Source organism: Gouania willdenowi, chromosome 20 (genome assembly GCF_900634775.1).
Source record: "Gouania willdenowi chromosome 20, fGouWil2.1, whole genome shotgun sequence".
Taxonomy (NCBI): Eukaryota; Metazoa; Chordata; class Actinopteri; order Blenniiformes; family Gobiesocidae; genus Gouania; species Gouania willdenowi.
The window spans coordinates 16576258-16588808 of record NC_041063.1 but is presented as its reverse complement, the minus strand read 5'-3'; the positions used below and the strand labels follow the sequence as shown (position 1 = coordinate 16588808).

The window sequence follows — 12551 nt, the reverse complement described above, 5'->3', positions numbered from 1 at the left end:
TGATGTATTTTTAATTTATTTATTTATAGCTTTTATTTATTGTAGTTTTTATCGTTATCGTGATAATATCGTGATTTTAGTCAATATCGCCTATCCCTAGCGGGCACTAGGCGGTGGTACACTCTAGTAATTGTGCCAGCAAACACAAATTGACAAATAAAAACTCACACATTTTAGAGATTCATGGGAAGAACATGCAAATTCCAAACAGAAATGACCCAATTGTCCACCCCAGGGCTTGAACTGAGATGTGCTAACCACTACAGCAACGTGCTGCCCACTGCAAACTCCCCTTGATATAAATCTTCATGTTAAAAAAAAACAACAACAGAAAACCAGAAAACATTATTTGTATCAAATCAGTCCAGTAATGGATGAAAATCTCCTCCCTTGTGTTGGTCTTTGATCTAATCACATGTCCATTAGTTTCCTGATGTGGAATAAGTTGGTTAGTTTCTGTATTCAGAACCGTGATTCATTTCCTTTCTGCTCAGCAAGGACAGGCCTGCTTCAGTCGTTAGTCATCCTTTAGTGTAGACGGCATGTTTTACAGGTTCCAGCAGGGAGTGTACCGCATGTCACTGCTACATGACAGCAGGAAGTAACACGACATAGTTCGACCTGTCAAGGTATGCCGGATGTTTACAGATGTTGGTATCATTTCCGTCTTGTGCCTTTAAAATCATTCATGGAGGAAGACACTAAAGGTAATTTCCTGTGTTACCGCAAGCACAGAAGTGGCTTCGTTAGAAATGAATCCTCTGTTATGATCCATTAATGCTGTATATGAATATTCTACTTCAGACACGGTAAAGGCACAAAATAACATTGAAAACACACTAAATGACTCAAAAATGTACTCCAAAAACAAACTGCAGAAATACAGAAAAATCCACAAAACAACAACATAAATACACAAAAATGACTCCTCAAACACAGACTCACAATAGAAACCACAATATGTCTTGGAAAACCGACAATGTGAGAAAAATATACTCAACCACAATAAAAATACATACAATGACAGAAAAATATACAAGACAACAAACAAAAATACACAGGGTTAGGATTAGATTACAATAACAATATACAAATTGGCTCCAAAGACACACAAAACAACAACATAAACACAAACAAATATACAGAAAATGACTTCAAAAACATACAGCACATGATGACTATGCACAAAAAAAACTATATTTAAGAAAAAACACAAATATACACATAATAACTCTAACAACACCCACAATCACTACAAAAATCACTGAAAGAATATACAAAACGACAACAAAAATACTTAAAACCCTTCTACCTTTCCTGTGGTAATGTTCATATCATGTGAATGTAGATATTGTGGACCCTCAGATCTGATGATCACACAGCCACAAAAGCAATTGTCTATTTAGGCAACGTGCACCCTGTCCAAACTGCTAGAGCATTTGCTGCTTGTAGCATAGCATCTTGATGTTTATTGTGCAGGCCTCTACTGTGTTATATGCTGCCCATCTCCATATTACACTCATATATAGTTAGTTTACAGTCCCTCCCAATTCGCTCTGTGTTTATTTTGCAGTGGGCTGATGTTCCGTGGGTGGAGCTTTTTTATCACTCATTATGTAGCAAGTCTATGAGTTAGGATGTTAGAAGAGAAGGGAGTGCAGTGTCTTTTTTTCTCTACACTTCACTCCTGCTGCTATATTGGGATTGTCAAACAAGACGCTCCTTGAGCTCCCGGTGCGGTTTAACCACAGTTTGTCTGAGCTCCGCTGACCTCAGCCATTTGGGCCAGAGGTGGAAGTCGGCAGTTGCCAATACAGCTGCAGATTCCCACAAAAAGAGCAGAAAGACGTCCAACAAACACTGGAAATACTGGTTTTCTTTGGAAATAACAATTAGTCATTGGCTCGTAAAAAGAAACACATCCTCATTTGGTTCAGTTTACTCAGATATTCCATATATAAGCCGTCATTTTATCTGGTGGGAGCAGTGGTTTTTACCTGGTGTCTTCAAGGTTTCATTTTGCACATTTCATGTAAAAAAAAAAAGGCAACACAAAGTGCTACGCATAATGAAATAAAAGCAGCACCACCATCCCACGCATTCAAATCAGTCCGAAGTCTAAAGCAATCAATATCAAGAACTGAGGAAACACCTCTGTAGGACTTTAGTTTTTTATTAAGGAAACAACAGAACATGAGGTAAAGAAATAAAACATTAAAAACTTATTAACCTACAAAAAAAGGACTGAAGGTATAAGAAACAACATCAGTATACAGCATAAATAGCACATACTGGTTTTCCTTCACTTCATTACTGTTTGAATATTTTAATATGCACTATTTTTGCAGCTTTGCTTAGTGTATGCAAATTATATTTAAATGAGAAACCACCAGCAAAATTTAGCTGAATACTATTTGCATGCAACACAAATACAATATGTATTCTCATGTCCTTGAACTAAGACCTTAAGAATATGAATTATTAAAATTATTAAATGATCAGTACATTGTCTTTTGTCATCAATAAATTGATAATTACTCTTTATTTTCTTAATGAACATCATGCCTTTACTGGTGCTTACTGGTGTTACTTTGTCATATTGAAGCTGCTGTGGAGAATCTTGGTCTTTATTCTGGAACCTTCTTGCTATCCATGTGTTGTTAAAGTAGCTCCACTGATACAGGATGAAATATTTGAGTGAATATAAAAAGTGCTGCAGGCGACTGGCCTCAGTGACCGGTGCTCATGCAGAGTGGAAACATGTCTTGCATTGTTAATCACTGTTGTGCATTTACAAATCAGAAATCATGTATGCATAATGCGACTGTTGGGACTGATTTCTGTGTTCTAATTAGCAACCTGAATTTTTTTAATACAAATCTCCTTAGTTTGAAATTGGTTGATTTAGCTTTAGAGACAATCATAGATAAGTAGGGTAATATTTTTGATATACAGTATCTATCTCAATTTTATTTGAATTTTTTGTAATTTTTCAATTAGTAAATTTGATCATCTCATATCCTTAGAATTTAGTCTTGTGAATTTTCTCATCAAATTTATCCTGTTAAATTTGATCTAGGTCATTTAGAAAAAGTGTTGAAATAATTGTTGTAAGCTCCTAAAAAAGCAGTATTAGACTAAACTATACAATATAGTAGCTGACTTAGGCCTGGGCAATATATCGAGATTCAAGATATATCAAGTTTTTCATTTCGGTGATACAGAAAATTACAATATCGCCTATATCAAAATATTTTTAAGTTATAGCTTATTTTGTATTAAAATACTCGTTTTCGGAGTCGCTGCTTTTACAACTTCTCAGAACAGCATGAAAATCAGTTAGATGGATTCCTGAGCATATCCTAACCCAGACCTTCCCCTAAACAAGCCACTCTACAGAACTCACTCACACTTGCTGTCCCTTCTAGGAGAAAAAGCCAAAAGTGGCACATATTGTGCAGCTGTTTTTTTAATAAATGTGCCTGTGTGGCATTTTGCATCAGCAAATTTGACCTAGAATTGTCTTTCTGGTCTGATATTTGTGTCTCCAGATGAAGAAGAGGCTCTTCACTCCATCATGAAGGACCTTGCAGCTTTGGGCCGCTGCTACACCCAACACAACAGCCACAAGCCCAAGAACAGGACGTTACTCTACAAACAGGTACGTACTCAAGTACACATTTAAGCAGCATTCGATTAGAAGTGACAAAAAACTAAGCAGACTTGACTAAAGAGGAGTTAATTGTGTTGATATGACAGTTCAATGCAATACAATAGGATTTTTCTGCCCTCAAAAACCCTTTTACGACTGAAATGAACTGTGACTATATTAAATTAATTCATGCCGCCACTGCTCCTATTGAGGCAAATTATAAACTTTTATAGCCACCTCTCACACTGAGAGTCTTTATTACTCAAATGTAATTTCAATTTTGCGCAATAAAGCCCGAAATATAATAAAGAAGGTCGATTGATGAGGTTTTTATTAAACCTGATTAGAATGCGGGGAAAGAACGAAAATACAAACTTAATTTACAGTTAATAATTGTATTTAATGGTGAGCAAACCTGGTGTGCTAAATTAGAATTCAATTATATTTGATAAGTTTGGATTTTTTTGGAGATAAATTACAAGAATGTCTGTATATCATCAAGTTTATTGACAAGATTTTGATATCATGAAGTAGCTATAGCTTCATAAATTGTGTCATTATGCAAAGAGCCATACAAACAGTCAGACTACATGCTGGTTTAGTGGATCAAAACAGTAGATTTATGTTAAAGAAGTTCAGTCCCAGGAAAGCACCTCTCTAATCCCTCGACAACAATGCTTCACTGCCCCTTTTCCACATGTTTTCTATTAAATGGTGATGGCAGAGCTGCCTGTAAAAAGCAAACTGACACAGTTTTGACGACTTATCGTCCTCCTTCAGGGAAAGTTTTGTGTTTCAGGGATTTAGTTGTTTTTAATCACCTTGTCCCTCTCTCAGAAGTCACTTTCCTGTGAATTTGTTGGCAGACTGTGGAATGATAATTGGCAAATCCTCTTAAAACAGCAGTGTTTATGATGGGGGGACATAAACAAACAGTGAGGAGCAGATAGTTTCCGCTCACAGCGCTGCTTGCTTTCCTCCAGTGGTTCGGGGTAAAACCTCTTATATTTTCAGCCAATCTCCTGCGCTGATATGATGGCAGTGTTAGTTTATCACCGTGACCTCACGCAGACTTCAAGGCTCCTCTGGATTCCTGCTCCTTTTGGTTAATGACTATGAATAGAAAACATAGATTCTGTCATCCCATCCTTGGAGACGAGCTGAAGAATAACTCTGTCTTTGTGCACTAGGGGGAAAAAAACACAGCATCAGTAATAAAAAGCATGTATCACTCTAATGCTTTGTGTCACTTAAAATCCTTGTCGAGCTTTGTGTTATCATTTATATCGGAAACTTAAATCCCGCTTACAACCGTCGATCACTTTAACTTTCCACTTCCATAAGTCTCCTCTGTTGTTGTTTTTCCTTCTCAACAGGATTTAAGAGTCAAGCTGGAGCATGAGAGAGAAAAACGGTATGTTGGATCCTCCGTATTGTTTTTTCTACTTGTCTGTCCAAGCCTCGATCTCTGTGCTATGGATCTTTTTTTTGTTATGCTTTGCCAAGCCTGGGATTTTGTGTCTAGAGGAGGAAATCACAGTTACATGCCAGACCAGCAGAAAGCGAGGGAACGGTCTTCCTTTTGACATTCAGCCGAGGAACCGTGTGTTTTAGCTTTCTACGATGCTGTTGGAGAGTAGAAAAAAACAGAAGGCAGAGGAGAGTGCTATGGTTCATTGTCCATATTAAATTAACCATCTTCTGCCTTCATGTACTTTCCCGTACATCTTCACCCAGCAGCCATCTTTATATAGCCACACACTGCTTACTTTGGAGATTCAGAGCTAGGGTTGGGCATCGTTTGTATTTTAACGATTCCGATTCTCAATTTTGATTCATGTTCTAACTGATTCTCGATTCCGATTCTTTGAGTTGTGCAGGTCAACAGGTCACAGATTTCACAGGATAATTTTTTCATTTGAAAAAGCCTTTACACAGGCCATTTTTAATAATTCACTTAGTTGATACAGTTGAGTTTGGTTGAATACTAGGGTATTCAATTACAAGGGTCCCCAACTGTAACGGTAAAACTGAAACTTGCTGAAATAACACTACAAACAAGTTGGCAGCAGTTTAAAAAACAAAGAGCTGCAGCCCAGGTAGATGTGAAACAAAATAAAACAAACTCAAACCCAGTCATTGTGACAAATCAATCAACAGTTCTTGTTGAGGAAGATTATTATTATTCTGGCGACTAGGTCCTGCGCGACCTAAAGCGACTTCAAGCGACAAATCCCCCGGCCGTCACTGTCTGTAGAGCCGAGGCTGTAGCCCCTCCCCGCCGCTACAGTGACGGCTGCAGCGGAGGTAAAATTTGGTAAACTTCTTGAATAAGCCTTCATTCTGCATTAACTCATCCTTTAGTAACCCTGTAAGTTGACACACACGCACGCACAGTTCCCTGGTCATCACGTCACTGGAGCGATAAAGTGATGGAGTGACCATTATGTTCAAGCGACTCATCACGGGCGATTGAAGTGACTGCAGTCGCTACAGGCGTGTTCGCTGTGAACGCACCTTTGTACAAACCCTGCGTAAACAAACAGAGCAAGCCGGGCAGAGTAATACAAACCGCGGAAACAAACTAGTGCAGGCATTTAGGAACCGGAAAAAATAATCGAAATTCAAACATCTTTGTAACGTTCCGTAACTTGACGTTAGGAACCGGTCCCTATTTGAAACCGGTTCTCGGTGCCCAACCTTATTCAGAGCCCTGTATGTGCAAACTTTGTCCAAACACTGCCTCGCAGATCACTTTACCTCTTAAAAAGTGACATACACTGAAAAAAATTTATTTTTTTATATAAACATTGTTTTTTTTTTTTTAACCAACAAATCACTTTAGTTGACCTCTTGTTTTATTTCTTTTTAGCTGTAAAAACAGAAAAGTGCACACAATTTCCATTTTCTTCACTGATTATATGGTACTGTGCTACTGATGATGAATTGGATTGCACAGTAATAAGCCCCTGAGTGTGACCTTTCAATAGAGTTCAATGAATGTACGCCAAACCATACAAAAGCTATAGCTGTTTTACCAAATTGAGTGTCCGTGGTGCCAAATGGCACATTTGGGAACACCAAATCACACATATCCCAGCGGCTTTTTTTAGGAGGAGAATGACAAATATTGTGTGTTGTGTGTTATTGTGAAAGACATCACAATAAAAAAAAAAGATCCAATCCCATTAGAATGATTGCCCTGATTCATCTGAATAGAAACCATGGGGATAGGCTTTGGTCGTGATCAGAAAGCCTCGGACTGACTCAGAGAATGGAAGCTGTGCTCTCCTCTAGCAGAATGAGACTTCACACTGGGCCTCACCACTTTTCTCACAACCCTAATTGGCGACCGCTGAGGAAAATATGAGGCTTTTTCATGTTCCTGTCTCCCTGGGCTTCTCCATCTCACAGTCTTTTTCCCTTCTTCTCACTCTGCACCTCTCTCACATGCAGTGGGGAATGTTAGGAAATAATTCTTCCTTTTCTTATTGCGCTGCTCACCATGGAATACATGATGCATGAGTTCATAGGCAGCTGATTTTTGTCTTTATATTTATTTTTTTCCCAAATTTATTGTTGATTAACGGCTTTTATTTTTGCTGTTCTTGTTGTCATGTTGGTTACATTTCCTTGTGTTGGGAATTTGGGAGGAGGTCAGTGTAGAGCCTCCTCCATTTAGAAAATTACAGATTCTGGTCAAACCAGATTCCCAGTTTAGAACATTATAGTATATATATAAGTCCTGAGGCCAAATTTGACCCACTATGCATTCCTTATAGTTATTATTAGGTCAGTTAAAGGGGCTCTGGATTTTTTGTATATTAAAAAATGTATGCACAACTTTTTTGCGGTAAACAGATGGGCAAAAAAATTTCAATTCTTGTGCAAAATATTATGTAATATAACAGAGTTCACCTTCCGTAATGGGCACACTTACAGGACAAAAACTAACTCCTCACTGACATATTTTGAGACAATATCATGCATTTACATGCAATTTTTCACTGTAAAACGTGTGGTTTATTATTAGGCAACATTAACAAACGAACAGATGTCAATCACACCCAAAATTGTAATCATATTTCTTCTATTTTTGTATAAAGTTTCACTTCATATTATTGTCGACTTTGCACATCATTCACTTTTTGCAGGGGATCAAAATCATGAGAAATATGGTCATTATTTGGCTCTTGAAGCAAAATGAGTGACATGTCCGGGGATGTTTGCTTCCCTAATTATCTTCCCATAGAAGAACATGCTCAGGAATTTATAGTTTATTAGTTAGTGTATATCTTGGCACCTTGGAACACTTTGAAGTATCCCAGAAAGAGCAGTGCTAGTCCTATGCCACAGCCTGTACATGGAATGGGTAGTTATAGTACTGCACCTTATGGATCACCTTCAACTCAGGAGTTTCAAAATTTCTTCCTTTGGCCACATTCAATAGATACTGACCTGTTTAAAACGGAAACTCCTCAATATTAGAGATGTAAAAAATTTTTTTACAGATGTACAGGAAAAAAAAAACATAATGAAACTAATCTTTTGCAGTTTTTGAAAAAGACAAACCAAACAAAAACTTATTTGAACACAGGTCTCAAGGATTTTTCGTTTTTTTTTTTTCACGAGTGTCCTCCACACTCAAAGCCGTCAGACACCCTGAGTCGGTACAGTCATGTTGTCTGCCCACAATGGAATCAAACTAGACCGTCTCTCTTTGCATTGGCAAGCAGCGCAGCTTTGGTGCATGAAAACAGAGCTCAAGCATTTCTCTCTGTTTTCTCCTGGCTTGACTCAGCCACAGGGTCTTCTGCCAGAGATTCAACGGAAGACAGCCAGATCACTTTTATACGTCTGCATGTGATTGGGAGTTTGTCCGCGCAAGTTGAAAGCAAAGGGACAAAGAATGAGTTGCAGTGGAGTGAAAACATGGATTTAACTGTGAAAATCTCTCTCTCTCTTTCTTTTTTTGTTGACTGTGTGTCCACATGCCTGTGCAGAGGAAGGAAAGTCATATCTTTGAGAGCAGCATCCTCAGACCCCCGTTTCACCCCTCCTCCACATCCCTCCAGCACTTTATCACACAAATCATCGCTGAATCTAAACAGAGACGTGGAGCGTTTAGTTGTGCCGCTGTTCGCCTCTGATCTGCAGGCCTCCCTGTTCCCAGAATTCCCTCCTCAATTGAGGGAACCAATGAGCAGTCATTAAGATAGGCAGAGCTTTGGCTCCTGATGAGGAAGTGATGGGATGAAAAACAAGTCCCTTTATCAGGATACTAGAAAGAGATAATTGGCCATGAATTTTTCAAAAGCGTAGAGTTAAGTACCGATAGATAAACCAGTAAAAAAGAAAAATGCCAGAGAGAATCTTCTTTTCTGTTCTGCTTTATTTTCTCAGGCTGTCGTCTTTATTTTCCCTCTCACAGTCTGTAAATATCTCCCCCCCCCCTGTATCTTTCACTCTGTCACTCTTTAAAAGACGAGGGAAAGACACACATCCTGCTGCTTTTGCTGCCGCTCCAGGTCCCCCTCCCTCCCTCCACCCCCCCTTTCCTCTCAGGAAGTTTCCCATCTGCCTTTGTGCTGGCTTAGTAGAGAGGCCCGCTGGTGTTGAAACAGTGGCCGATGCACACACTGATTGGGAAGCACAGTCATGCATGCAGAGTTTTGAAAACACACATGAATCCATGTATACACTCACTGCAAAACTGGCTGATAAGCATGTACTGGGACGTACGGACCCAGTGCACACACTGGCTCGTACACGTAGACATGCAGTAGTTAGATGAGCACATACATCCCAACGTGCATCGTCGGGCTTTATCCTTGTGCCGTTTGTTTTCATTGCATTGATTAATGTCCTGTGGCTACTTGGTTCACTCCTCTCCTTGACCCAGCTTGACCTGTCCAATTTTTTTCCCTTCTCGTTGCCATAGAAACACTGTTGAAACAGGCCTGAAAAGCCTTTTTTTTTTTTTGCATCGTTTTATGCAAACAAAAAAAAGTCAGTGAAGGACAATATTTATGATTCTCTCTCCATAAATCACCCTATCCTCTACTTGGTCCTGCTTTATTGTATCAGTCATGCCTCTAACTGTGTTGCTCTCTCTGCTTTTTTAGTATCATTCCTTTTCAAAGGCCGCTGAAGATCAAGGAGCTGCTGCAGAAAGTGACTGAAGCCTTTGGCCAGCAGATGGACATGTTCTTTATGGAGAAAGAGGTCAGAAGATGGAGATGCAGTGGTTTAGGACAATCGACAACATACGTTTTTAAGCATGTGTCAAACATAGTGCACAAATCAAATATGGCCCTAGGAAAACTTAAATAGCAAATAATATAAACGTAAAACAGATTGATAAAAGTTGACTGTTGATTCCTATGAGTTATTATGGAAAGTTTTTTTCCCCCATGAACTAATATTACATTGAAACTGCTGTTTTATAAAGTACATTCAATAAGGCTGAGATTTTATAAGCAATTTTTCATTTCACTCTTGGGAAAAGACCCTGATTTATAACAAAACTATGAAATTAAAATAGTCACAGACAACATGTAAATCTTCTCCTTTAAATGTTGGACAGGAATTACAGTATTATATTGTAATTACTAATGCAATAAGTCTGTCGACCCCCTTTTCTATCTTTTGAGTCAATATTATTTTGTAGTATATTTAGCAACTCATCATTTCTGTTTCTTCTTTTAATAATGTATACTACAATGCATCAGCAGTGAGTGCATTATGAGTTAAAAAACAGCTTGAGATAGAAAGATTAAACTACATTTTTTTAATCACCTTTGAATCATACAGATTTGGTTTGGCATGTATGGTAAAAATTGGAACGTTACAAGTACACAGATATAAAACTTGAATGCAGTTTAACTGCTTTTTAAATTATTTATCGACTTCACTTTTAAATGGCTTCATAGCCACATTCATTTTTCCCAAATATTTAAACATTTTTCCTCTTAAAGGCCAACATTTTGATTCAAAGTCTTGGTCAGCGTGCTAAGAAAGCCTTTATTGTTCCAATTTTCAAAGAAACAAACATCAATTTTAATACATGTACACTTAATCAGATTATTTACTGATCTGTGTGTGATGATGAGATGTAATCTTAGTATGGCAACATCCTTTCGTTCCTACATTTAACTATATACCCTTTATATGCACGTGCTGTTGCATGTACATGCCGACGTCACAGAACAATGGGGTACGAATGGTCATGTGCTGCTTGTTTTCTTGTTCTTTTAGCTGCTGCTGCCTCTGAAAACCCAGGAGGATCTGGATCAGGCTGTGCTGAACATGAGCTGCAATTCTGGGGCCAACGGGCTCCTCAGGATCCTGCTAAAGACGCCCAAAAACAACCATGTGAGGCCCCATTAGGATCTGTACTTCATTGGGTTGTGGTGTGGTGTAAACTGTAACCATAGCAACTGTGATAATGGTCATCTTAAAGTCAGTCATTTACTGACACTGGGTGAGTGAGAGCAGACCTGTGTGAGGTCATGTATGTGACATTTGAATTAGGTCACCGGCAGCTACCATCGGCTAGAATTAGTAAGAAAACCAACTTCCTCTATCAGTGGGGGTGATGTAACTGGACAATGACGTAACGCTGTTCTTGTTTCCTCTCCCGACCCTGAGCTTCCTGTGTGCGTTCTTTTTGCAGTATCTCCAGGTGAACAGCAGAGACAAGCAGAGCGAGATGAGGTCATCACGGTCACTGGGAGATTTGAAGGGCTCTTTGCTCAAGGGTTCAGAGCGCGTGCGCAAACACTCGACAGGTAAACCTGCAAGAAGCACATGTTAGGTCACATGTTTGCTCACTTACTTTCACACCAATCAGAAACTTTACAGATGCTTCAGGAAGTGGTTTGAAGGAGCTTATGTCTAAGGGAAGTGAAAGCTCATGCTCAATAATGTCATCTAGGTAGTAGGTACCTGAAAAAGAGAGAACTTGTTCTCTCTTTTTCTTCAGTTGAACAATTAAAGTGGAAAGTAGTTTTTCTGGTGTCTGGAAGACCTGACATGCTGACTGATGGCCTGTATCGATGGTCATCGCTATCATTATTTGGACCAATGCTAAACATTGGTTTAACTTGCAGTAGTTGTTGATCCAGTTTAACAGGTCAACATGTTGTCTACGGCCTTAACCAGCTGAATGTGACCACTGCATCTGCAACCATTAGCATGGTTAGGGCAATTATAATTGTATTACCGGTAGTATAATTGATAAACAATTATTTCTGACATAATTGTAATTGTAATTGTAAAAATATGTTGCTGTTGTAACTGTAATTGGATTGTAATTGAGGTCAGGTAAATGACTTTGTAATTGCAATTGGCATGGAAATTTACAATGTAATTAAATGCAAACCTTGGGGACCGTGTTAAACATGCGTAGTTAACAATTATTAAGATATATTGAGGGGTATACTGACAGAAAAAATGATTACCCATATTTTCATGGCTAAAGAAGCCTAACAAGGTAACCAAAGGTTTTAAAAACCAATTGGTTAATAAACAAATTTTTACAGCTGATTTAAGACATGGGTCAAAACTGACCTGATATCATAAGAGATGCTAATAGAAAGCTAACACAAGAGGAAGGTCATGTTTTTTGGTGTTATTGTAATCATGTTTGAGTTGTAAGTAAACATGGACAATAATTGAAGATGTAATACATTTTTGTAATTTAAAAAATGTAATTGACCCCAACTCTGACCACAAGTCACCAATTAGGATGATCACCAGTTCAACTGATAGCCCAGTAAATAACCTGCTCTTTATACAACTTTTATTTTTCTGCAATTTAACCAGTACCAACTAATGTTCCTCCTCCGTCCCAACATGTTGTTCTTCTCCTTTAATTACTGGAAATGAACTTAATGTT

At 38.4% G+C, this 12551-nt stretch overlaps 1 protein-coding gene across 2 annotated transcripts in view; it reads left to right on the top strand.

Moving 5' to 3' along the window:
* The window catches only part of map3k22 (mitogen-activated protein kinase kinase kinase 22), a 55560-nt gene that overhangs the window by 22199 nt on the left and 20810 nt on the right, over positions 1–12551 (top strand). For both annotated transcript variants that reach the window (XM_028434512.1, XM_028434513.1), the window contains 5 exons: positions 3552–3661; positions 5029–5066; positions 9778–9877; positions 10910–11026; positions 11328–11442. In XM_028434512.1, the coding sequence (XP_028290313.1) occupies positions 3552–3661; positions 5029–5066; positions 9778–9877; positions 10910–11026; positions 11328–11442 (480 nt within the window). The remainder of the gene's footprint in view (positions 1–3551; positions 3662–5028; positions 5067–9777; positions 9878–10909; positions 11027–11327; positions 11443–12551) is intronic.